Source organism: Dendropsophus ebraccatus, chromosome 7, assembly GCF_027789765.1.
Source record: "Dendropsophus ebraccatus isolate aDenEbr1 chromosome 7, aDenEbr1.pat, whole genome shotgun sequence".
Classification (NCBI taxonomy): Eukaryota; Metazoa; Chordata; class Amphibia; order Anura; family Hylidae; genus Dendropsophus; species Dendropsophus ebraccatus.
Window position 1 is genome coordinate 802943 of NC_091460.1, and position 27412 is coordinate 830354.

The 27412-nt window shown below is 49.7% G+C and overlaps 2 protein-coding genes across 3 annotated transcripts in view; one reads left to right on the forward strand and one right to left on the reverse strand.

Moving 5' to 3' along the window:
• The window catches only part of LOC138797169 (zinc finger protein 84-like), a 221087-nt gene extending 209000 nt beyond the window's left edge, over positions 1–12087 (reverse strand). The window contains exon 1 of the mRNA XM_069976998.1: positions 11967–12087. Within this exon, the coding sequence (XP_069833099.1) occupies positions 11967–12033 (67 nt within the window). The 5' untranslated portion in view covers positions 12034–12087. The remainder of the gene's footprint in view (positions 1–11966) is intronic.
• Positions 1–27412, forward strand: part of LOC138797178 (zinc finger protein 300-like) — an 898668-nt gene that overhangs the window by 482306 nt on the left and 388950 nt on the right. The window lies entirely within an intron of this gene.

Below are 27412 nucleotides of genomic sequence, written 5' to 3' on the forward strand. Positions count from 1 at the left end.
TAATGTAGCTGTAAGGTGGAGCCCCCCCTTATATCCCTGTGCCCCCCCCTCACTATACTGCACTATACATATATACACAGGGGGGGGGGGTTACTGTAATGTAGCTGTAAGGTGGACGGCCCCACCCTTATATCCCTGCCCCCCCTCACTATACTGCACTATACATATACTAACACAGGGGGGGGGGGGGCTTACTGTAATGTATGCTGTAAGGTGGAGCCCCCCCTTATATCCCTGTGCCCCCCCCCTCACTATACTGCACTATACATATATACACAGGGGGGGGGTGTTACTGTAATGTAGCTGTAAGGTGGAGCCCCCCTTATTATCCCTGCCCCCCCCTCACTATACCTCACTATACATATATACACAGGGGGGGGGTGTTACTGTAATGTAGCTGTAAGGTGGAGCCCCCCCTTATAGCCCGGCCCCCCCCTCACTATACTGCACTATACATATATACACAGGGGGGGGGTGTTACTGTAATGTAGCTGTAAGGTGGAGCCCCCCCCTTATATCCCTGCCCCCCCCTCACTATACATATATACACAGGGGGGGGGGTGTTACTGTAATGTAGCTGTAAGGTGGAGCCCCCCTTATATCCCTGCCCCCCCCTCACTATACTGCACTATACATATATACACAGGGGGGGGGGGGGTTACTGTAATGTAGCTGTAAGGTGGAGCCCCCCCTTATATCCCTGCCCCCCCTCACTATACTGCACTATACATATATACACACGGGGGGGGGGGGGGTTACTGTAATGTAGCTGTAAGGTGGAAGCCCCCCCTTATATCCCTGCCCCCCCTCACTATACTGCACTATACATATATACATCATGGGGGGGGGGGAGTGTTACTGTATGTAGCTGTAAGGTGGAGCCCCCCCCTTATATCCCTGCCCCCCCCCTCACTATACTGCACTATACATATATACACAGGGGGGGGGTGTGTTACTGTAATGTAGCTGTAAGGTGGAGGCCCCCCCTTATATCCCGTGCCCCCTCACTATACTGCACATACATATATACACAGGGGGGGGGTGTTACTGTAATGTAGCGGTAAGGTGGCAGCCCCCCCTTATATCCCTGCCCCCCCCTCACTATACTGCACTACACATATATACCACAGGGGGAGTGTTACTGTAATGTAGCTGTAAGGTGGAGCACCCCCTATATCCCTGCCACCCCTCACTATACTGCACTATACATATATACACAGGGGGGGGGTTACTGTAATGTAGCTCTGTAAGGTGGAGCCCCCCCCTTATATCCCTGCCCCCCCCCCCACTATACTGCACTATACATATATACACAGGGGGGGGGTGTTACTGTAATGTAGCTGTAAGGTGGAGCCCCCCCTTATATCCCTGTGCCCCCCTCACTATACTGCACTATACATATATATACAGGGGGGGGGGTGTTACTGTAATGTAGCTGTAAGGTGGAGCCCCCCCTTATATCCCTGCCCCCCCCTCACTATACTGCACTACACATATATACACACAGGGGGGGGGTTACTGTAATGTAGCTGTAAGGTGGAGCCCCCCCTTATATCCCTGTGCCCCCCCCTCACTATACTGCACTATACATATATATACAGGGGGGGGGGGTGTTAGTGTAATGTAGCTGTAAGGTGGAGCCCCCCCTTATATCCCTGTGCCCCCCCCTCACTATACTGCACTATACATATATACACAGGGGGGGGGGGTTTACTGTAATGTAGCTGTAAGGTGGAGCCCCCCCCTTATATCCCTGCCCCCCCTCACTATACTGCACTATACATATATACACAGGGGGGGGGTGTTACTGTAATGTAGCTGTAAGGTGGAGCCCCCCTTATATCCCTGCCCCCCCTCACTATACTGCACTATACATATATACACAGGGGGGGGGGGTGTTACTGTAATGTAGCTGTAAGGTGGAGCCCCCCCTTATATCCCTGTGACCCCTTCCCCTCACTATACTGCACTATACATATATACACAGGGGGGGGGGTGTTACTGTAATGTAGCTGTAAGGTGGAGCCCCCCCTTATATCCCTGCCCCCCCTCTCACTATACTGCACTATACATATATACACAGGGGGGGGGTTACTGTAATGTAGCTGTAAGGTGGAGCCCCCCCCTTATATCCCTGCCCCCCCCTCACTATACTGCACTATACATATATACACAGGGGGGGGGGGTTACTGTAATGAAGCTGTAAGGTGGAGCCCCCCCTTATATCCCTGTGCCCCCCCTCACTATACATATATACATATATACACAGGGGGGGGGGGTTACTGTAATGTAGCTGTAAGGTGGAGCCCCCCCCTTATATCCCTGCCCCCCCCTCACTATACTGTACTATACATATATACACAGGAGGGGGGGGTTACTGTAATGTAGCTGTAAGGTGGAGCCCCCCCTTATATCCCTGCCCCCCCTCACTATACTGCACTATACATATATACACAGGGGGGGGGGTTACTGTAATGTAGCTGTAAGGTGGAGCCCCCCCCTTATATCCCTGTGCCCCCCCCCATCACTATACTGCCACTATACATAATACACAGGGGGGGGGGGGTGTGTTACTGTAATGTCGCTGTAAAGGTGGATGAGCCCCCCCTTATATCCCTGTGCCCCCCCCTCACTATACTGCATATACATATATACAACAGGGGGGGGGGGGTTACTGTAATGTAGCTGTAAGGTGGAGCCCCCCTTATATCCCTGTGCCCCCCCCCTCACTATACTGCACTATACATATATACACAGGGGCGGGGTGTACTGTAATGTAGCTGTAAGGTGGAGCCCCCCCTTATATCCCTGTGCCCCCCCCTCACTATACTGCACTATACATATATACACAGGGGGGGGGGGGTTACTGTAATGTAGCTGTAAGGTGGAGCCCCCCCTTATATCCCTGTGCCCCCCTCACTATACTGCACTATACATATATACATGGGGGGGGGGGTGTTACTGTAATGTAGCTGTAAGGTGGAGCCCCCCCTTATATCCCTGCCCCCCCTCACTATACTGCACTATACATATATACACAGGGGGGGGGGTGTTACTGTAATGTAGCTGTAAGGTGGAGCCCCCCCTTATATCCCTGTGCCCCCCTCACTATACTGCACTATACATATATACACAGGGGGGGGGGGGGGTTACTGTAATGTAGCTGTAAGGTGGAGCCCCCCCTTATATCCCTGCCCCCCCCCCCCTCACTATACTGCACTATACATATATACACAGGGGGGGAGGGGGTTACTGTAATGTAGCTGTAAGGTGGAGCCCCCCCTTATATCCCTGCCCCCCCTCACTATACTGCACTATACATATATACACCGGGGGGGGGGTTACTGTAATGTAGCTGTAAGGTGGAGCCCCCCCTTAAATCCCTGTGCCCCCTCATATATACATACTATACACAGGGGGGGGGGTGTTACTGTAATGTAGCTGTAAGGTGGAGCCCCCCCCTTATATCCCTGTGCCCCCCCTCACTATACTGCACTATACATATATACACAGGGGGGGGGGTACTGTAATGTAGCTGTAAGGTGGAGCCCCCACCTATATCCCTGCCCCCCCCCCCCCTCACTATACTGCACTATAAATATATACACAGGGGGGGGGGGGTGTTACTGTAATTTGTAGCTGTAAGTGGAGCCCCCCCTTATATCCCTGCCCCCCCCCCTCACATACTGCACTATACATATATACACAAGGGGGGGGGGGGTTACTGTAATGTAGCTGTAGGTGGAGCCCCCCCTTATATCCCTGCCCCCCCCCTCACTATACTGCACTTTACATATATACACAGGGGGGGGGGTGTTACTGTAATGTAGCTGTAAGGTGGAGCCCCCCCCTTATATCCCGGGCCCCCCCCCTCACTATACATATATATACACAGGGGGGGGGTTACTGTAATGGTAGCTGTAAGGTGGAGCCCCCCCCTTATATCCCTGCCCCCCCCTCACTATACATATATACACTAGGGGGGGGGGGTGTGTTACTGTAATGTAGCTGTGAGGTGGAGCCCCCCCTTATATCCCCGCCCCCCCCCCTCCACTATACTGCAATAAACATATATACACAGGGGGGGTACTGTAATGTAGCTGTAAGGTGGAGCCCCCCCCTTACTATCCCTGCCCCCCCTCACTATACTGCACTATACATAATACACAGGGGGGGGGTGTTACTGTAAGTAGCTGTAAGGTGGAGCCCCCCCCTTATATCCCTGCCCCACCCCTCACTATACTGCACTATACATATATACACAGGGGGAGGGGTGTTTACTGTAATGTAGCTGTAAGGTGGAGCCCCCCCCTTATACCCCGGCCCCCCCCCCCCTCACTATACTGCACTATACATATATACACCGGGGGGGGGGGGTTACTGTAATGTAGCTGTAAGGTGGAGCCCCCCCTTATATCCCTGCCCCCCCTCACTATACATATATACACAGGGGGGGGGGGGGGTTTACTGTAATGTAGCTGTAAGGTGGAGCCCCCCCTTATATCCCTGCCCCCCCTCACTATACTGCACTATACATATCTACACAGGGGGGGGGGGTTACTGTAATGTAGCTGTAAGGTGGAGCCCCCCCTTATATCCCTGGCCCCCCCCTCACTAACTGCACTATACATCATATACACAGGGGGGGGGGTGTTACGTAATGTAGCTGTAAGGTGGATCCCCCCCTTATATCCCTGCCCCCCCCCCTCACTATACTGCACTATACATATATACACAGGGGGGGGGGGTGGTTACTGTAATGTAGCTGTAAGGTGGAGCCCCCCCTATATCCCTGCCACCCCCTCACTATACCTGCACTATACATATATACACAGGGGGGGGGGGGGTTACTGTAATGTAGCTGTAAGGTGGAGCCCCCCCCCTTATATCCCTGTCCCCCACTCAATATACCCTGCCACTCCATACTATATATTACACAGGGGGCGTGGGGGGGGTTGTTACTGTAATGTAGCTGTAAGGTGGCAGCCCCCCCCTCTATATCCCTGCCCCCCCCCCTCACTATACTTGCACTACTTACATATTATACACAGGGGGGGGGTTGTACTGTAATGTAGCCTGTAAGGTGGAGCCCCCCCTCTATATCCCATGTGCCCCCCCCCACTATACTGCACTATACCAATATACACGGGGGGGGGGTTACTGTAATGTAGCTGTAAGGTGGAGCCCCCCCCTTATATCCCTGTGCCCCCCCCTCACTATACTGCACTATAAATATATACACAGGGGGGGGGGGGTTCACTGTAATGTAGCTGTAGGTGGAGCCCCCCTATATCCCTGCCCCCCCCCAATATACCTGCACTATACATATATTACACAGGGGGGGGGGGGGGTTACTGTAATGTAGCTGTACGGTGAGCCCCCCTTTATATCCCCTGCCCCCCCCCTCACTATCACTGACACTATATACATATATAACAGGGGGGGGGGGTTACTGTAATGTAGCTGTAAGGTGGAGCCCCCCCTTATATCCCTGCCCCCCCCTCACTATACTGCAATATACATATATACACAGGGGGGGGGGGGGTGCTTACTGTAATGTAGGTGTAAGGTGGAGCCCCCCCTTATATCCCTGCCCCCCCCCTCATACACTGCACTATACATATATACACAGGGGGGGGGGGGTGTTACTGTAATGTAGCTGTAAGGTGGAGCCCCCCCCTTTATATCCCTGCCCCCCTCATATACTGCACTATACATATATTATACAGGGGGGGGGTGTACTGTAATGTAGCTGTAAGGTGGAGCCCCCCCTTATATCCCTGTGCCCCCCCCCTCACTATACTGCACTATACATATATACACAGGGGGGGGGGTTACTGTAATGTAGCTGTAAGGTGGAGCCCCCCCCTTATATCCCTGCCCCCCCCTCACTATACTGCACTATACATATATATACAGGGGGGGGGGTGTTACTGTAATGTAGCTGTAAGGTGGAGCCCCCCCTTATATCCCTGCCCCCCCTCACTATACTGCACTCCTACATATATACACGGGGGGGGGGGGGGTGTTACTGTAATGTAGCTGTAAGGTGGAGCCCCCCCTTATATCCCTGTGCCCCCCCTCACTATACTGCACTATACATATATACACAGGGGGGGGGGGTGTACTGTAATGTAGCTGTAAGGTGGAGCCCCCCCTTATATCCCTGCCCCCCCTCACTATACATATATACACAGGGGGGGGGGGGGTTTACTGTAATGTAGCTGTAAGGTGGAGCCCCCCCTTATATCCCTGCCCCCCCTCACTATACATATATACACAGGGGGGGGGGGGTTACTGTAATGTAGCTGTAAGGTGGAGCCCCCCCTTATATCCCTGCCCCCCCTCACTATACTGCACTATACATATATACACAGGGGGGGGGGTTACTGGAATGTAGCTGTAAGGTGGAGCCCCCCCTTATATCCCTGTGCCCCCCTCACTATACTGCACTATACATATATACACGGGGGGGGGTTACTGTAATGTAGCTGTAAGGTGGAGCCCCCCCTTATATCCCTGCCCCCCCCTCACTATACTGCACTATACATATATACACAGGGGGGGGGGTGTTACTGTAATGTAGCTGTAAGGTGGAGCCCCCCCTTATATCCCTGTGCCCCCCCTCACTATACTGCACTATACATATATACACAGGGGGGGTGTTACTGTAATGTAGCTGTAAGGTGGAGCCCCCCCTTATATCCCTGCCCCCCCCCTCACTATACTGCACTATACATATATACACAGGGGGGGGGGGTGTTACTGTAATGTAGCTGTAAGGTGGAGCCCCCCCTTATATCCCTGCCCCCCCTCACTATACTGCACTATACATATATACACGGGGGGGGGGGGGTTACTGTAATGTAGCTGTAAGGTGGAGCCCCCCCTTATATCCCTGCCCCCCCTCACTATACTGCTCTATACTATACATATATACACAGGGGGGGGGTCTTACTGTAATGTAGCTGTAAGGTGGAGCCCCCCCTTATATCCCTGTGCCCCCCCCTCACTCTACTGCACTACTACATATATACACAGGGGGGTGGGGGGTGTTACTGTAATGTAGCTGTAAGGTGGAGCCCCCCCCTTTATATCCCTTGTTCCCCCCCCTCACTATACTGCACTATACATATATATACACAGGGGGGGGGGTTACCTGTAATGTAGCTGTTAAGGGGAGCCCCCCTTATATCCCTGTGCCCCCCCCTCACCTATACTGCACTATACAATATACCAGGGGGGGGGGTGTGTTACTGTAATGTATGCTGTAAGGTGGAGCCCCCCCTCTAATCCCCCTGCCCCCCCCTCACTACTACTGCACTATACATATATACACAGGGGGGGGGGGGCGTTACTGTTAATGTAGCTGTAAGGTGGAGGCCCCCCCTTATATCCCTGCCCACCCCTCACTACTACTGCACTATACATATATGACACAGGGGGGGGGGTGTTACTGTAATGTAGCTGTAAGGTGGAAGCCCCCCTATATCCCTGCCCCCCCTCACTATACCATATATACACAGGGGGGGGGGGTTACTGTAATGTAGCTGTAAGGTGGAGCCCCCCCTTATATCCTGCCCCCCCTCACTATACTGCACTATACATATATACACACGGGGGGGGGGGGTACTGTAATGTAGCTGTAAGTGTGAGCCCCCCCTATATCCCTGCCCCCCCCTCCACTATACTGCACTAACATATATACATGGGGGGGGGGGGGGGGCAGTGTTACTGTAATGTAGCTGTAAGGTGGAGCCCCCCCTATATCACTGCCCCCCTCCACTATACTGCACTATACATACTCTACACAGGGGGGGGGTGTTACTGTAATGTAGCGTAAGGTGGAGCCCCCCCTTATATCCCTGTGCCCCCCTCCCTATACTGCACTAACTAATATATACAGGGGGGGGGGGTTACTGTAATGTAGCTTGTAAGGTGGAGTCCCCCCCCTCTATATCCATGCCCCCCCTCACCTATACTGCACTATACATATATACACAGGGGGGGGGGGGGGTGTTACGGTAATGTAGCTGTAAGGTGGAGCCCCCCCTTATATCCCTGCCCCCCCTCATATACTGCACCTATACATATATACACAGGGGGAGGGGGGGTTACTGTAATGTAGCTGTAAGGTGGAGCCCCCCCTTATATCCCTGTGCCCCCCCTCACTATACTGCACTATACCTATATACACAGGGGGGGGGTACTACTGTAAGTAGCTGTAAGGTGGAGCCCCCCCTTAGTATCCCTGCCCCCCCTCACATATACTGCACTATACATATATACCAGGGGGGGGGTGTTACTGTAATGTAGCGTAGGTGGAGCCCCCCCCTTATATCCCTGGCCCCCATCACTATACTGCACTATACATATATATACAGGGGGGGGGGTTACGTAATGTAGCTGTAAGGTGTGAGCCCCCCTCTATCCATCCCTGCCCCCCCCTCACTATACTGCACTACACATATATCACAGGAGTGGGAGTTACTGTAATGTAGCTGTAAGGTGGAGCCCCCCCTTATATCCCTGTGCCCCCCCCTCACTATACTGCACTATACATATATATACAGGGGGGGGGGGTGTTACGGTAATGTAGCTGTAAGGTGGAGCCCCCCCTTATATCCCTGTGCCCCCCCCTCACTATACTGCACTTTATACATATATACACAGGGGGGGGGGTTACTGTAATGTAGCTGTAAGGTGGAGCCCCCCCCTTATATCCCTGCCCCCCCCTCACTATACTGCACTATACATATATACACAGGGGGGGGGGGCTGTTACTGTAATGTAGCTGTAAGGTGGAAGCCCCCCCCTTATATCCCTGCCCCCCCTCACCTATACTGCACCTATACATATATATACAGGGGGGGTGGGGGTGTTACTGTAATGTAGCTGTAAGGTGAGCCCCCCCTTATATCCCTGCCCCCCCCCCACTATCCTGCACTATACATATATACACAGGGGGGGGGGGGTGTTACTGTAATGTAGCTGTAAGGTGGAGCCCCCCCTTATATCCCTGTGACCCCTTCCCCTCACTATACTGCACTATACATATATACACAGGGGGGGGGTGTTACTGTAATGTAGCTGTAAGGTGGAGCCCCCCCTTATATCCCTGCCCCCCCCTCTCACTATACTGCACTATACATATACACAGGGGGGGGTTACTGTAATGTAGCTGTAAGGTGGAGCCCCCCCCTTATATCCCTGCCCCCCCCTCACTATACTGCACTATACATATATACACAGGGGGGGGGGTTACTGTAATGAAGCTGTAAGGTGGAGCCCCCCCCTTATATCCCTGTGCCCCCCCTCACTATACATATATACATATATACACCGGGGGGGGGGTTACTGTAATGTAGCTGTAAGGTGGAGCCCCCCCTTATATCCCTGCCCCCCCCTCACTATACTGCACTATACATATATACACAGGGGGGGGGGGTTACTGTAATGTAGCTGTAAGGTGGAGCCCCCCCTTATATCCCTGCCCCCCCCTCACTATACATATATACACAGGGGGGGGGGGTGTTACTGTAATGTAGCTGTAAGGTGGAGCCCCCCTTATATCCCTGCCCCCCTCCTCACTATACTGCACTATACATATATACACAGGGGGGGGGGGGTGTTACTGTAATGTAGCTGTAAGGTGGAGCCCCCCCTTATATCCCTGTGCCCCCCCTCACTATACTGCACTATACATATATACACAGGGGGGGGGGGGGTTACTGTAATGTAGCTGTAAGGTGGAGCCCCCCTTATATCCCTGTGCCCCCCCCTCACTATACTGCACTATACATATATACACAGGGGCGGGGTGTACTGTAATGTAGCTGTAAGGTGGAGCCCCCCCTTATATCCCTGTGCCCCCCCCTCACTATACTGCACTATACATATATACACAGGGGGGGGGGGGTTTACTGTAATGTAGCTGTAAGTGGAGCCCCCCCTTATATCCCTGTCGCCCCCCTCACTATACTGCACTATACATATAATACATGGGGGGGGGGGGTGTTACTGTAATGTAGCTGTAAGGTGGAGCCCCCCCTTATATCCCTGCCCCCCCTCACTATACTGCACTATACATATATACACAGGGGGGGGGGTGTTACTGTAATGTAGCTGTAAGGTGGAGCCCCCCCTTATATCCCTGCCCGCCCCCTCACTATACTGCACTATACATATATACACAGGGGGGGGGGTGTTACTGTAATGTAGCTGTAAGGTGGAGCCCCCCCTTATATCCCTGTGCCCCCCCCCCTCACTATACTGCACTATACATATATACACACCGGGGGGGGGGGGGTACTGTAATGTAGCTGTAAGGTGGAGCCCCCCCTTATATCCCTGCCCCCCCTCACTATACTGCACTATACATATATACACAGGGGGGGGGTGTTACTGTAATGTAGCTGTAAGGTGGAGCCCCCCCTTATATCCCTGTGCCCCCCTCACTATACTGCACTATACATATATACACAGGGGGGGGGGGGGGGTTACTGTAATGTAGCTGTAAGGTGGAGCCCCCCCTTATATCCCTGCCCCCCCCCCCTCACTATACTGCACTATACATATATACACAGGGGGGGGGGGGTTACTGTAATGTAGCTGTAAGGTGGAGCCCCCCCTTATATCCCTGCCCCCCCTCACTATACTGCACTATACATATATACACAGGGGGGGGGGTTACTGTAATGTAGCTGTAAGGTGGAGCCCCCCCTTAAATCCCTGTGCCCCCCTCACTATACATATATACATATATACACAGGGGGGGGGGGTGTTACTGTAATGTAGCTGTAAGGTGGAGCCCCCCCTTATATCCCTGTGCCCCCCTCACTATACTGCACTATACATATATACACAGGGGGGGGGGGGTTACTGTAATGTAGCTGTAAGGTGGAGCCCCCCCTTATATCCCTGCCCCCCCCCCTCACTATACTGCACTATACATATATACACAGGGGGGGGGGGGTTACTGTAATGTAGCTGTAAGGTGGAGCCCCCCCTTATATCCCTGCCCCCCCCCTCACTATACTGCACTATACATATATACACAGGGGGGGGGGGGTTACTGTAATGTAGCTGTAAGGTGGAGCCCCCCCTTATATCCCTGCCCCCCCTCACTATACTGCACTTTACATATATACACAGGGGGGGGGGTGTTACTGTAATGTAGCTGTAAGGTGGAGCCCCCCCTTATATCCCTGCCCCCCCCTCACTATACATATATACACAGGGGGGGGGGGTTACTGTAATGTAGCTGTAAGGTGGAGCCCCCCTTATATCCTTGTGACCCCCCTCACTATACTGCACTATACATATATACACAGGGGGGGGGTTACTGTAATGTAGCTGTAAGGTGGAGCCCCCCCTTATATCCCTGCCCCCCCTCACTATACTGCACTATACATATATACACAGGGGGGGGGTTACTGTAATGTAGCTGTAAGGTGGAGCCCCCCCCTTATATCCCTGTGCCCCCCCCCCTCACTATACTGCACTATACATATATACACAGGGGGGGGGTGTTACTGTAATGTAGCTGTAAGGTGGAGCCCCCCCCCTTATATCCCTGCCCCCCCCTCACTATACATATATACACAGGGGGGGGGGTTACTGTAATGTAGCTGTAAGGTGGAGCCCCCCCTTATATCCCTGTGCCCCCCTCACTATACTGCACTATACATATATACACAGGGGGGGGGGGGTTACTGTAATGTAGCTGTAAGGTGGAGCCCCCCCTTATATCCCTGCCCCCCTCACTATACTGCACTATACATATATACACAGGGGGGGGGGGGTGTTACTGTAATGTAGCTGTAAGGTGGAGCCCCCCCCTTATATCCCTGCCCCCCCTCACTATACTGCACTATACATATATACACAGGGGGGGGGGGTTACTGTAATGTAGCTGTAAGGTGGAGCCCCCCCTTATATCCCTGTATAACTCCATCCTCCCCTACCTGGTATAGCATCTCCCGGCGCCTCCTCCTCCTTCACCTCACTCATACACGGGGGATCGCCCCTCATCCTCTCTTCTTCTGCTTCATCCTCCACTTTAATATTAGTCACCTGATCTCCCCCCTGATGGGACATATAGAACAATTCAGTACAATCCAGCAGACAGGAGGGAAAATCTAACACATCAACATAAGAAACCAGCAACATGTATCTATCAGCCTCATCACATCTATGAGTGCAGGAGCAACAACCACCAGCACCGGGGGGCGCTATAGAGATATAGTGCTATAGCATCAGCCTCATCTACCTGCTGATTGTCTGCTGGGACATTTCCCTCTGGACAGTCCTGGGAATACAGAGGACAGGGACACCTCTCTGGTGGATTCCTGTCTGTAATGATAAAGAGAAACAATGTAGTTATTGGGGAGACGTTGCGGGTATGACGCCCCCTGGTGGTTGGGGGTGGTGGTGATCCTCCCTTTGCTGAGCAGCAGGTCTCACCTGATTGGATGTAAAAGGAAACAAATAGAAAGTGTGAGAGATATAGTCTGAAAAATATCTATATATCTATATGTATACTCAGGTATAGCTCGTACTGCCATATGGTAATCATTATATATATACTTGAATGTGTCTTTGATCTCTTAGGACTTGGGGGGGGGGGGGTATAAGTGGTCTTGGGTGTCAGATAACTTAGGAACTCATCAGCATAAGACCCTCCCGAGTAGGCAGATAGCCAATTGTGCCAGTATTAACCCATGATGTAACCACCTTTTCCTGTATGTCATAACTAGTATAAGAATCCTTTTGCATTGATACCAATTGCTATTGGTGTCTGTGTGAATCTGTATGAGCGCTCATACTATTATTTGATAATTTGGATACCGCACAAAGAGGAAGAAATCGCTATTAGTGCGATAACAGTTTTGGTGCCGTGACTCGGATGATCTAGATTTAAATGGCGTTTGTTCAACCGTACCAGAGATAAGCTTTAAGGGGGAACATTAGATGAGATCACAGCTGCAGCAAGGTAAAGTCTTATTTCTTACACTCTCCTCTTGGTTCCCGCTTAGCTTGTCCCTAAGTGTTGACCTAATGCTATTTAGGGTTCAATTGTGCTGGATCTAGATCTAATATAAGAACCCTAAGATCCCCTCTTTGTGTTGGTAGTGCTAAAAGTCTGTGTTTTGTAGTAAGAATATCCGGTACCATTCGGATATAACGCAGTACGTGAGACGTAATACGTAATACGTAGTATTGTGTATTGTGTAAGGGCTCCCTCCAGAGGATGTTATATAGAAACTGCATAAAGAAAGTGCATAAAGAAAGTGCATAAAGAAAGTGCATATAAACAGAAAGGGAGTTAGAACTGTCTGGAACTGTGGATAAAGAACCCATAAATTAGTCAGCCCCTCTATGAAGCTGAATATTGGTCAGCCAGGAGGGAGCTGGGTAGAGCTTGGTCAGCCTCACTCTCGAAGCTGAGTATTAGTCAGCCGAGTGCAGAGAGCTGAAAACAAAAAAAAAAGTCTACCAAGTACTGGTCAGCCCGGTCGAAGCTGAGTATTAGTCAGCCGTCGAGGAGCTGCGTGTGTGGTTAGAGTCTACTAAGTACTGGTCAGCCCGGTCGATGCTGAGTATTAGTCAGCCGTCGAGGAGCTGCGTGTGTGGTTAGAGTCTACTAAGTACTGGTCAGCCCGGTCGATGCTGAGTATTAGTCAGCCGTCGAGGAGCTGCGTGTGTGGTTAGTCTACTAAGTACTGGTCAGCCCGGTCGATGCTGAGTATTAGTCAGCCGTCAAGGAGCTGCGCGTGTGGTTAGAGTTCACTAAGTCTTGAAAAATGGGTAATTCTAATGTTACAGGTGGTAGCGTAACAGCTGCCCAATTAATGGAGGACAGAGAAGGTAAAGATGCAGTTAAAAAGTTGAAATCGTTTATGCAAGCCTTAGGGATGCCGAAAGGTGGTAGATTGAAGGAAGAATTGAGGAAAGAGAGGTTGCAGGAAAAGAGAGGTTGGTTGAAGGATAATAATCGTCTAGAACAAGCAGAATTATGGTGGAAGATATCTTTAGAAGTGACTGATGGAAAGTTGAAAGAAATTGAGAAACCTAGACAGTTTTTATATGAGAAGATGTCTGAAAACAAAGAGAGTGTTAGCTCTTCAGCACAGGGTGGGGCAGCCCCCACCACCGTGTGTAATGCTCTTTCAACAGGAACTCCCTCCATCGTGCAAAACATTCCAATCCGAAATCCCCTTCATTCCCCAACTTTAGTTCCAAATGGTATACCTTCTATGGTACATACTGCTCCACCCCCATATGGTGGGGGTTGGGAGTGTAGTTGTAGACAAAAGAATCCTGACTGGAGAGAGACTTGTTGTAAATGTACTACACCCAAAAAATGGCTAAGTCTAGCTATCTCCCCCAGTACTGGCCTTTACCCTATCGTATGTGCAAATAATTCTTCCCAATTATATGTACCACCAAAACCAAGTATGCACCTATAATGACAACGGGAGGTGCCTCTGATGCACCCCTGGAATATAGTAATCCACCATCACTTCTACCCTATTCAGATAGAAGTGCACCACAGTCACAGGGAAGTGCAGCAATGGTTTTGGCAGATAGAGATTTTAGGTCTGAGGGAACATCATCTGCGCCAAACAAATCTAGATCAAATCCTTTTTGGCGCACATCCCGACAACCAAGTTATGGGATTGGCCCCCTTAGGGGACCAAATGATCATCCTGCTGAGCCTGCCTATCGCCCTTGGTCCCCTAGTGAGATGCTAGCAATAATGAGCAGAATTCCTAATCCAGAGGAGTTGCCTTTCTGTAGAGAGATGGCAAAGATTAGGAAGGCTTTTCATGTAGTTGGAGGGATTTGGAGGAATTGGTGCAGTGTAAAGCTGGGGATTCGTTTTCTCAGCTCATTGCTTCTGCTGTGGGCTCTTGTGATGGGGATGATACAACTTTCCAGTCTGGGGAGCAGTATATAGTCAGACTCACTGAGTGGGGGAGGATGAGGCTAGCAGATCAGTCAGCCACCTTGTCTGATATGCAACAAGACAAGACAGAGAGTGTGGAGAAGTTTTCTACTAGACTGCAGCAGAGATGGATGGATTTGGGCTTTGAAGATACCTCATTGATGCATGGTAGAATTTTGACTGCTGCTTTTGTAGAGGGTCTTAGAGAAAACATTCGTAAAGGTTTGGTATTGGCCAGACCTGAGTGGAGGTCTCTACAACCTCCTATTCTGTTGCAAGTTGCTAAAGGAGTGGAAGTAGAATTCACCAAAAGACCTAGAGCGGGTGTGGCTGCTTATCAGCTCCACCCAGAAGAGGGAAAGGGAGGAATATTTCGACGCAGGGGTAGGTGTTACAACTGTGGCAGATATGGACATTTTAGGCGTGAGTGTCGTGTACCTCTCCGCCCCAGAGAGGAGGAAACAAATGGACGCTCTCAGCAAATGGAACGCCCATAGGGAGTTGGCAATCCAGAGTCAAATGCTGTGTCTCTATTATCTATGCAATCCTTAGGGCCCGCCCCGGTTGTCTCTTTGGCAATCAAGGGGGGGGAAGCCCATCCCCTTTTTGATTGACACTGGAGCAGCCAAGACTGTTACCGCTTTGGCCCAAGTTTTAGCTGATTGGTATCCCCCATCTGAAGACATTGTCATCTTACAATATGTGGATGATCTACTACTCTGTTGTCCCTCAGAGGAGACGTGTAAACAGGCCTTTGTGTCCCTCCTCATTTTTCTTGGAGCTAATGGGTGCAAGGTTTCTCGATAGAAACTTCAGTTTTGCTGCACCTCAGTAACCTTTTTAGGGCACTGTATATCAGCTGGTGTCAGACATCTCACACCAAACCGTAAGGCTGCAATTCAGAAGATCCCTTTACCGCCTACTATGGAAGCCCTGAGAATCTTCTTAGGCCTAGTGTCTTTTTGCAGGCCTTGGATTAGAAATGCTTCAGCCCTCATGCAGCCCTTGTATGACTGCCTGTCATCATTGCCATACACCCTCACTGACGAGGCTGTGGAGTGCTTCCATACATTGAAGCTCATCATTAGCTCCTCCCCTGCTCTGGGCCTACCTGACTATAACAAGCCTTTCAGACTCTATTGCACTGAGTCTCTTGGCCACGCCTCGGCTGTCCTCACTCAAGCAAGGGCAGGCAAACAACGTCCTGTGGCCTAATACTCTGCCAGATCTGACCCAGTAGCTAGAGGAGCTCCGTCTTGTGTCCGTGCTGTTGCGGCTGTGCACCTCATGCTTGATAAAAGCTCTGACATTGTACTGAACTACCCTGTCACAGTACTTGCCCCACATGACATCACTGCCATTCTAACACAAGTGCAGCCCAAGCACCTCTCCACTGCCCGGCACCTTAGACTTCAATGTGCACTCCTTATGCCACCAAATGTCACCATTCAAAGGTGCACAACCCTGAACCCGGCTACTCTGCTGCCTCTGGGGGGGGGGGGGAGGGAGTAGTAGTATGAGTCACCTAGCACAGTATCTTCCTGACTCAGAGGAGTCACATGACTGTCTCCAGTTAATGTCCCAAGAGACGGCAGGGTTTGATCATGTGGTAGACACCCCCCCTAGAGAACCCAGAAATCGAGCTCTTTGTGGATGGATCGCGGTATGGTGTCCAGGGAAAATTTTATACGGGGTACGCAGTTGTTACCCAACATGATCTCGTCCGGGCAGAACCCCTGCCTCCTCATATGTCTGCACAAGAGGCCGAACTCAAGGCTTTGGAAGAGGCCTGCAGATATGCAGAGGGAACAACTGCTAACATATTCACTGATTCCAGATATGGGTTTGGGATTGCCCATGATTATGGTCCCATCTGGAGGGCTAGAGACTTTCTCATAGCAACTGGCAAGCCAATTAAAAATAGCAAGGATGTAAAGGCCCTAATGGATGCTTTGCTGTTGCCAAAGAAGGTGGCCATTGTTAAGGTCAAAGGCCACTCTTCAGATAAAACCCCTGAAGCTCGAGGGAACCATCGGGCTGATCAGACAGCAAAAGCTGCTGCACAAAATCCCAGACATGACCCTGCAGGGATTGCAGCCGTACAACAAGACATTTCTCTGCCAGTTGATTTTGAAATGCTTAAAACATTGCAATCTCAAGCCAGTAAGGAAGAAAAGTCTGGGTGGGAAGAGAAAGGAGCTAAGATGAACCCTGGGGGAGCATGGGAACTTACAGGGAAATTGTGTCCTCTTTCCTGCCGCAGCTCAGGCCACCCATGGTAACACCCACTTGTCAAAGACTGCAATGTCTGATCTGGTGAATAAATATTGGCATGCCCCAGGATTTAGTGTTGCAGCAGCCAAGTTTACCCAAGCTTGTATGATTTGTGCCCATCACAATGTGGGAAAGACTGTAAAAACACCTTTGAGGCACACCCCCAGGCCCAATTTCCCCTTCCAAAGACTACAAATCGACTTCATCTAACTACCCAAAGTTGGGACCCTTGAATATGTACTAGTGTGTGTAGACCTATTCTTGGGGTGGCCAGAGGCATATCCAGGGGCCAAAGCCACTGCGAAATCTGTTGCCAAGAAATTGATTAACAAGATAATTTGTCGTTATGGGGTCCCAGAGACAATTGAAAGTGACCATGGTACACATTTCACAGGGGAGGTCATGAAGGAAATCATGGGGGCCCTGGGCGTTGAGCAAGCCTTCCATACAGCCTACCATCCACAAAGTAGCGGTAGAGTAGAAAGACTGAATGGAACTATCAAATCTAAGCTGCAGAAAGCTATGGCTGAGCTAAAAAAGCCATGGACAGAGTGCCTACCCCTAGCACTCTTCTCCATTCGGTATACCCCTAACCGAAGGACAGGCCTCAGCCCTTATGAAGTTCTCTTTGGAAATGCCCCTAGGCTAGGGCTTTATTTTCCACAACTACTCCAGATGCAGCATAGTAACCTTACTCACTATGTTATCAGTCTCACAAAACGATTATCTAACATATGTTCCCAAGTGTTTGCTTCCCTTCCAGATCCAGACAGCATAGAGGCGACCCACTCTCTACAGCCAGGAGATTGGGTAGTGGTGAAAAAGCACGTCCGAAAAACTCTAGAACCACAGTTTGAAGGTCCACACCAAGTTCTGCTGACCACCGCCACAGCTGTCAAATTGGAAGGAAAACCCAATTGGATCCACGCATCCTATTGCAAGAAAGTGCCTGAACCATCAACAGAATGATCTTCAGGGGCGTAACTGTCCTGCATGTGGTGATATGTTTTGTGTATTTTATAAAAGGAGAACCTCAGACTGATAAAATCCCTACTTTTGTGTTCCACCAAGACGAAACAAAAACTGCTAGGTTCGACTTTTGTAGTGTAGTTGACTGTGGGCCAAAGGACAAAATAAATAAGGACACATGGCTCTGGTCGGACAAGTATATATGTGTGACTGAACCAAACTCTATGGCATGTGGAACGTGGGGATTGGTGGGATGGAACACTAGTCCAAATAGTTGGGGATATACTCCAACGGGAGCCACCTCGAGAGTTAACAAAGGGGAAAACCTATTGCAGAGAATGACACTCCCATCTGATAACTGCAGGTATGATAGATGTAACCCTCTGCTCCTATCCATTAGAAATCCCACTCAAGAAGATTAAGGGACTTATGTCCTAGGAGCAGTGGTAGAGGGCAAAGACCCCATAGGTCAGTTCAAGATAATGGTAATAGGAAAGGATACACAGGCAAATCCTACCCCTCTGCCAATATTTGGTGTTAAATACTTGGGCAATCTTAAATACGAAGATAAGTTAGCCATCGAGACTGGGTTCTCCGATACCAACTTATGGGTAGAATGGGTACGTTATACAGCCCTTTCTCAGGATAAATCTGACTGTATTGCCTGGGCTGCAGCTCGTCCCCATTTAGGAACTGTACCTTTTCCATTAGATGATATCACTGATCCTTAAGATGTACTCTGAAACTGTTCCTATTAATGAGATGGCCCCACGTTGTAAAACCCTAGCATTATTATATCCTGCAGTAAAGGAGGAAGATCATATGGGCTTTGGTGTAGTTCCGTACCCGGGGAACTAGACTTGTTTTGAACGCAATAGTGTAGGACTACCCCTTGGTGCTTTTCCTCCAGGGTACTGTTCACACATTGTACAACTCACTGACCCAAGCAATAGAAGTGACGATTATCTAGATAGATGGTTTATTAATCAGATAAAAGAGCATGCAGATATCTGGTGGATGTGCGGAGATCTGAAACTCCGACCCAGGATGCAGACAGAATGGGTAGGCCAGTGGGCCTTAAGATACTTATGCCTTTCCAGATATTTTCCCCTCCTAAATGGAATGAGGTCAATCACAAACGTAGTAAGAGATCACTCCCAACATCCTTTGACCCACATGTCTATATTGATGCAATAGGAGTTCCTAGAGGAGTCCCAGATGAGGTTAAAGCCAGAAACCAGATAGCAGCAGGTTTTGAATCCCTCATTCCTATGATTGCCATTAATAAAAATGTAGATTGGATTAACTATCTCTATTATAATCAACAGAGATTCGTCAATTACACCCGTGATGCTGTCAAGGGAATTGCAGAACCACTAGGCTCCACCCCAATAATGGCTTGGCAAAACAGACTGGCCCTCGACATGATTTTAGCTGAAAAAGGAGGAGTCTGCAAGACGTTCGGAGGGGTCTGCAAGGCGTTCGGAGGGGTCTGTAAGATGTTCGGAGGGGTCTGCAAGATGTCCGGAGGGGTCTGCAAGATGTCCGGAGGGGTCTGCAAGATGTCCGGAGGGGTCTGCAAGATGTTCGGAGGGGTCTGCAAGATGTTCGGAGGGGTCTGCAAGATGTTCGGAGGGGTCTGCAAGATGTTCGGAGGGGTCTGCAAGATGTTCGGAGGGGTCTGCAAGATGTTCGGAGCTTCGTGCTGCAAGATGTTCGGAGGGGTCTGCAAGATGTTCGGAGCTTCGTGCTGCAAGATGTTCAGAGGGGTCTGCAAGATGTTCGGAGGGGTCTGCAAGATGTTCGGAGGGGTCTGTAAGATGTTCGGAGGGGTCTGTAAGATGTTCGGAGGGGTCTGCAAGATGTTCGGAGGGGTCTGTAAGATGTTCGGAGGGGTCTGTAAGATGTTCGGAGGGGTCTGTAAGATGTTCGGAGCTTCGTGCTGCAAGATGTTCGGAGGGGTCTGTAAGATGTTCGGAGCTTCGTGCTGCACATTCATTCCCAACAACGCTGCCCGATGGAAGCATCACAAAGGCATTACAAGGACTCACAGCTTTATCAGAGGAACTGGCTCAGAACTCTGGAATTGATAATGCTTTTACCTCATGGCTTGAGAAATGGTTTGGAAGCTGGTCCAATGTAGTAGCCAACCTAGTTCTCACACTTGTTGTTGTTTTTGTAATATTAAGCCTTATATGTTGTGTCGTTCCTTGTCTCAGGAAACTTGTCTTACACACATTCAGCACATCAGTGACCTCAAACACCATGTATATGAATAGTAACCCTATCAAAGACAAAGACTATTATGATCAATTATTTCAAGAGTGCAACTCCGCCCTTAAACAAACTAATAATCTTTGATAATTGCGGGGCTGTTAGGACAATGGGAAGGCGATACCCAAGAGGATTGTGGGGGGACCTGGTGAAGAAATAGGAAAGTCCAGCTCTGCGTCATTTAGGGCGAGGGTATGCACCTCACTTCGCCTTCTCTCATTGATCCTACAGTCCGCAAAAAGGAGGGAGTTGTGAGAGATATAGTCTGATAAATATCTCTATGTATATGTATACTCAGGTATAGCTCGTACTGCCGTATGGTAATCATTATATATATACTTGAATGTGTCTTTGATCTCTTAGGACTTGGCAGGGGGATATGAGTGGTCTTGAGTGTCAGATAACTTAGGAACTCATCAGCATAAGACCCTCCCGAGTAGGCAAATAGCCAATTGTGCCAGTATTAACCCATGATGTAACCACCTTTTCCCTGTACGTCATAACTAGTATAAGAACTGTTGTTTGTGTAATAAAGCAGAATCCTTTTGCATTGATACCAATTGCTATTGGTGTCTGTGTGAATCTGGATGAGCGCTCATACTATTATTTGATATCATTTGGATACCGCACAAAGAGGAAGAAATCGCTATTAGTGCGATAACAAAAGTGAGGTGGCTGCTGGGGCCTGTTGGAGCGGTAGTGGTGGCAGAGATGGTGGAGTCTCGGCTGGAGCACAGAGCGGACATCCAGATGGGAGGTGTCTGCCACTTGGAAGTCATGGCATAATAGTGGGATGGGGTGGAGCCGCTGGGGGTAGTAGTAGTTAGTGATGGTAGGTAACACCCGGGTAGCCAGATGTTAGGTCACGGTATTGGCACGAGGGGACCTGACCATGCGGGGCCCCAGTAATTCTTCATTGCCCTTAGTCAGGGCCCCAATAACTAGACCAATGCCAGGGTTCAGAAACAGCGGGGGTCGTGCGTTTATTATAACGGTGGTAACCAATAGCAACAGTCTCTCTGGATACAACCAGGATTAGGTAGACTTGTATATAACTAAGCAGATGGGTGATGCTGCAATAGGCCGTGGTGGGACAGAGACACTTCGGATGACAGGAATTTTAACGGAGAATGAGGGTAGTAGTTCCCTGAGGATGATGCTGGGTGGAATAGACTGAATAGAATACTTACTGTGGATGATGAGAGAAGTAGTGACTGAGAATGACACCCAGATCTATAAATATAATGAAGGATCTTGAAGATGAGACTGGACAGCAGGGCCGGGACAAAGGGTAGGCAGGCATAGGCGATGGCCTAGGGCGCCATCTAGTGGGAAATTACAGGGGGCGCAATTTGAATGTCCTTAAAACATTTTTTTACCAGGCTACAGTGCTGATGGCCGCCCCTCCGCTCACATTCCTCCAGCCCCTGTCCTCTCCCCCTCCCCCTCCCCAGGCAGACAGTATATCCCCCCACCCCACCTCACCCGTGGTACTGCATCCCTTCTCCACAGCTGAGGGCTCTAGTCCCCGGGCGGCAGACATCTACACACTCCTCCTCCTCCCTCTGCCTGGCTCTGGACCGCCTGACCAATGAGCTTCTTACTAATATGTCACATGGTGTCTGGAGCCAAGGAGGAGAGGAGAGGAGCGTGGCAGGGGGAAGTAAGGTGGTAAGCTGCTTCCAGATCAGGCAGTGGGGGCTACACTGAGGGGGTGTATGGAGACTGTATATACACTGGGGGGCTACACTGAGGGGGTGTATGGAGATGTATATACACTGGGGGCTACACTGAGGGGGTGTATGGAGACTGTATATACACTGGGGGGGGGTATATACTATGTGAGGGGGTGTATGGAGATGTATATACACTGGGGGGGTATATACTATGTGAGGGGGTGTATGGAGATGTATATACACTGAGGGGGTGTATGGAGATGTATATACACTGAGGGGGTGTATGGAGATGTATATACACTGGGGGGGGGGGGTGTATGGAGATGTATATACACTGAGGGGGTGTATGGAGATGTATATACACTGAGGGGGTGTAAGGAGATGTATATACACTGAGGGGGTGTATGGAGATGTATATACACTGAGGGGGCTACACTGAGGGGGTGTATGGAGATGTATATACACTGAGGGGGTGTATGGAGATGTATATACACTGAGGGGGTGTATGGAGATGTATATACACTGAGGGGGTGTATGGAGATGTATATACACTGAGGGGATGTATGGAGATGTATATACACTGAGGGGGTGTATGGAGATGTATATACACTGAGGGGGTGTATGGAGATGTATATACACTGGGGGGGTATATACTATGTGAGGGGGTGTATGGAGATGTATATACACTGAGGGGGTGTATGGAGATGTATATACACTGAGGGGGTGTATGGAGATGTATATACACTGAGGGGGTGTATGGAGATGTATATACACTGGGGGGGGGGTGTATGGAGATGTATATACACTGAGGGGGTGTATGGAGATGTATATACACTGAGGGGGTGTATGGAGATGTATATACACTGAGGGGGGTGGATGGAGATGTATATACACTGAGGGGGTGTATGGAGATGTATATACACTGAGGGGGTGTATGGAGATGTATATACACTGAGGGGGTGTATGGAGATGTATATACACTGAGGGGGTGTATGGAGATGTATATACACTGAGGGGGCTACACTGAGGGGGTGTATGGAGATGTATATACACTGAGGGGGTGTATGGAGATGTATATACACTGAGGGGGTGTATGGAGATGTATATACACTGAGGGGGTGTATGGAGATGTATATACACTGAGGGGGTGTATGGAGATGTATATACACTGAGGGGGTGTATGGAGATGTATATACACTGAGGGGGTGTATACTATGTGAGGGGGTGTATGGAGATGTATATACACTGGGGGGGTGTATACTATGTGAGGGGGTGTATGGAGATGTATATACACTGAGGGGGTGTATGGAGATGTATATACACTGAGGGGGTGTATGGAGATGTATATACACTGAGGGGGTGTATGGAGATGTATATACACTGAGGGGGTGTATGGAGATGTATATACACTGGGGGGGTGTATGGAGATGTATATACACTGAGGGGGTGTATGGAGATGTATATACACTGGGGGGTACACTGAGGGGGTGTATGGAGATGTATATACACTGGGGGGTATATACTATGTGAGGGGGTGTATGGAGATGTATATACACTGAGGGGCTACACTGAGGGGGTGTATGGAGATGTATATACACTGGGGGGGTATATACTATGTGAGGGGGTGTATGGAGATGTATATACACTGGGGGGGTATATACTATGTGAGGGGGTGTATGGAGATGTATATACACTGAGGGGGTGTATGGAGATGTATATACACTGGGGGCTACACTGAGGGGGTGTATGGAGATGTATATACACTGGGGGGGTATATACTATGTGAGGGGGTGTATGGAGATGTATATACACTGGGGGGGTATATACTATGTGAGGGGGTGTATGGAGATGTATATACACTGAGGGGGTGTATGGAGATGTATATACACTGACGGGGGTGTATGGAGATGTATATACACTGGGGGGGTGTATGGAGATGTATATACACTGACGGGGGTGTATGGAGATGTATATACACTGAGGGGGTGTATGGAGATGTATATACACTGACGGGGGTGTATGGAGATGTATATACACTGGGGGGGTGTATGGAGATGTATATACACTGACGGGGGTGTATGGAGATGTATATACACTGGGGGGGTGTATGGAGATGTATATACACTGAGAGGGTGTATGGAGATGTATATACACTGAGGGGGTGTATGGAGATGTATATACACTGTGGGGGCTACACTGAGGGGGTGTATGGAGATGTATATACACTGGGGGGGTGTATAGAGATGTATATACACTGAGGGGGGGGTGTATGGAGATGTATATACACTGGGGGGGTGTATAGAGATGTATATACACTGGGGGCTACACTGAGGGGGTGTATGGAGATGTATATACACTGGGGGGGTGTATGGAGATGTATATACACTGGGGGCTACACTGAGGGGGTGTATGGAGATGTATATACACTGGGGGCTACACTGAGGGGGTGTATGGAGATGTATATACACTGAGGGGAGTATATACTATGTGACGGGGTGTATGGAGATGTATATACACTGAGGGGGTGTATGGAGATGTATATACACTGGGGGCTACACTGAGGGGGTGTATGGAGATGTATATACACTGGGGGGGTGTATAGAGATGTATATACACTGGGGGCTACACTGAGGGGGTGTATGGAGATGTATATACACTGGGGGGGTGTATGGAGATGTATATACACTGGGGGGGTGTATGGAGATGTATATACACTGGGGGCTACACTGAGGGGGTGTATGGAGATGTATATACACTGAGGGGGTGTATGGAGATGTATATACACTGGGGGCTACACTGAGGGGGGTGTATGGAGATGTATATACACTGAGGGGGTGTATGGAGATGTATATACACTGGGGGGGCTACACTGAGGGGGTGTATGGAGATGTATATACACTGGGGGGGTATATACTATGTGAGGGGGTGTATGGAGATGTATATACACTGGGGACTATACTATGTGAGGGGGTGTATGGAGACTGTATATACACTGGGGGCTATATACTATGTGAGGGGGTGTATGGAGATGTATATACACTGGGGACTATACTATGTGAGGGGGTGTATGGAGATGTATATACACTGGGGGCTATATACTATGTGAGGGGGTGTATGGAGATGTATATACACTGGGGGCTATATACTATGTGAGGGGGTGTATGGAGATGTATATACACTGGGGGGTACACTGAGGGGGTGTATGGAGATGTATATACACTGGGGGGTACACTGAGGGGGTGTATGGAGATGTATATACACTGGGGGGTACACTGAGGGGGTGTATGGAGATGTATATACACTGGGGGCTATACTATGTGAGGGGGTGTATGGAGATGTATATACACTGGGGAGGTATATACTATGTGAGGGGGTGTATGGAGATGTATATACACTGGGGGCTATATACTATGTGAGGGGGTGTATGGAGATGTATATACACTGGGGACTATACTATGTGAGGGGGTGTATGGAGATGTATATACACTGGGGGCTACACTGAGGGGGTGTATGGAGATGTATATACACTGGGGGGTACACTGAGGGGGTGTATGGAGATGTATATACACTGGGGGGTATATACTATGTGAGGGGGTGTATGGAGATGTATATACACTGGGGGGTACACTGAGGGGGTGTATGGAGATGTATATACACTGGGGGGGTGTATGGAGACTGTATATACACTGGGGGGGTGTATGGAGATGTATATACACTGGGGGGTATATACTATGTGAGGGGGTGTATGGAGACTGTATATACACTGGGGGGGTATATACTATGTGAGGGGGTGTATGGAGATGTATATACACTGAGGGGGGTGTATGGAGATGTATATACACTGAGGGGGTGTATGGAGATGTATATACACTGAGGGGGTGTATGGAGATGTATATACACTGAGGGGGTGTATGGAGATGTATATACACTGGGGGGTATATACTATGTGAGGGGGTGTATGGAGACTGTATATACACTGGGGGGGTATATACTATGTGAGGGGGTGTATGGAGATGTATATACACTGAGGGGGTGTATGGAGATGTATATACACTGAGGGGGTGTATGGAGATGTATATACACTGGGGGGGTATATACTATGTGAGGGGGTGTATGGAGATGTATATACACTGGGGAGGTATATACTATGTGAGGGGGGTGTATGGAGATGTATATACACTGGGGGCTATATACTATGTGAGGGGGTGTATGGAGATGTATATACACTGGGGGCTACACTGAGGGGGTGTATGGAGATGTATATACACTGGGGGGTATATACTATGTGAGGGGGTGTATGGAGATGTATATACACTGGGGGCTACACTGAGGGGGTGTATGGAGATGTATATACACTGAGGGGGTGTATGGAGATGTATATACACTGAGGGGGTGTATGGAGATGTATATACACTGGGGGCTACACTGAGGGGGTGTATGGAGATGTATATACACTGAGGGGGTGTATGGAGATGTATATACACTGAGGGGGTGTATGGAGATGTATATACACTGGGGGCTACACTGAGGGGGTGTATGGAGATGTATATACACTGGGGGCTATATACTATGTGAGGGGGTGTATGGAGCTGTATATACACTGGGGGCTATATACTATGTGAGGGGGTGTATGGAGATGTATATACACTGGGGGCTATATACTATGTGAGGGGGTGTATGGAGATGTATATACACTGGGGGTATATACTATGTGAGGGGGTGTATGGAGATGTATGTACACTGGGGGGTATATACTATGTGAGGGGGTGTATGGAGATGTATATACACTGGGGGGGTGTATACTATGTGAGGGGGTGTATGGAGATATATATACACTGGGGGGGTATATACTATGTGAGGGGGTGTATGGAGATGTATATACACTGGGGGCTATATACTATGTGAGGGGGTGTATGGAGATGTATATACACTGGGGGCTACACTGGGGGTATATACTATGTGAGGGGGTGTATGGAGATGTATGTACACTGGGGGGTATATACTATGTGAGGGGGTGTATGGAGATGTATATACACTGGGGGGGTGTATACTATGTGAGGGGGTGTATGGAGATGTATATACACTGGGGGGGTATATACTATGTGAGGGGGTGTATGGAGATGTATATACACTGGGGGCTATATACTATGTGAGGGGGTGTATGGAGATGTATATACACTGGGGGGGTGTATGGAGATGTATATACACTGAGGGGGTGTATGGAGATGTATATACACTGGGGGCTACACTGGGGGGGTGTATGGAGATG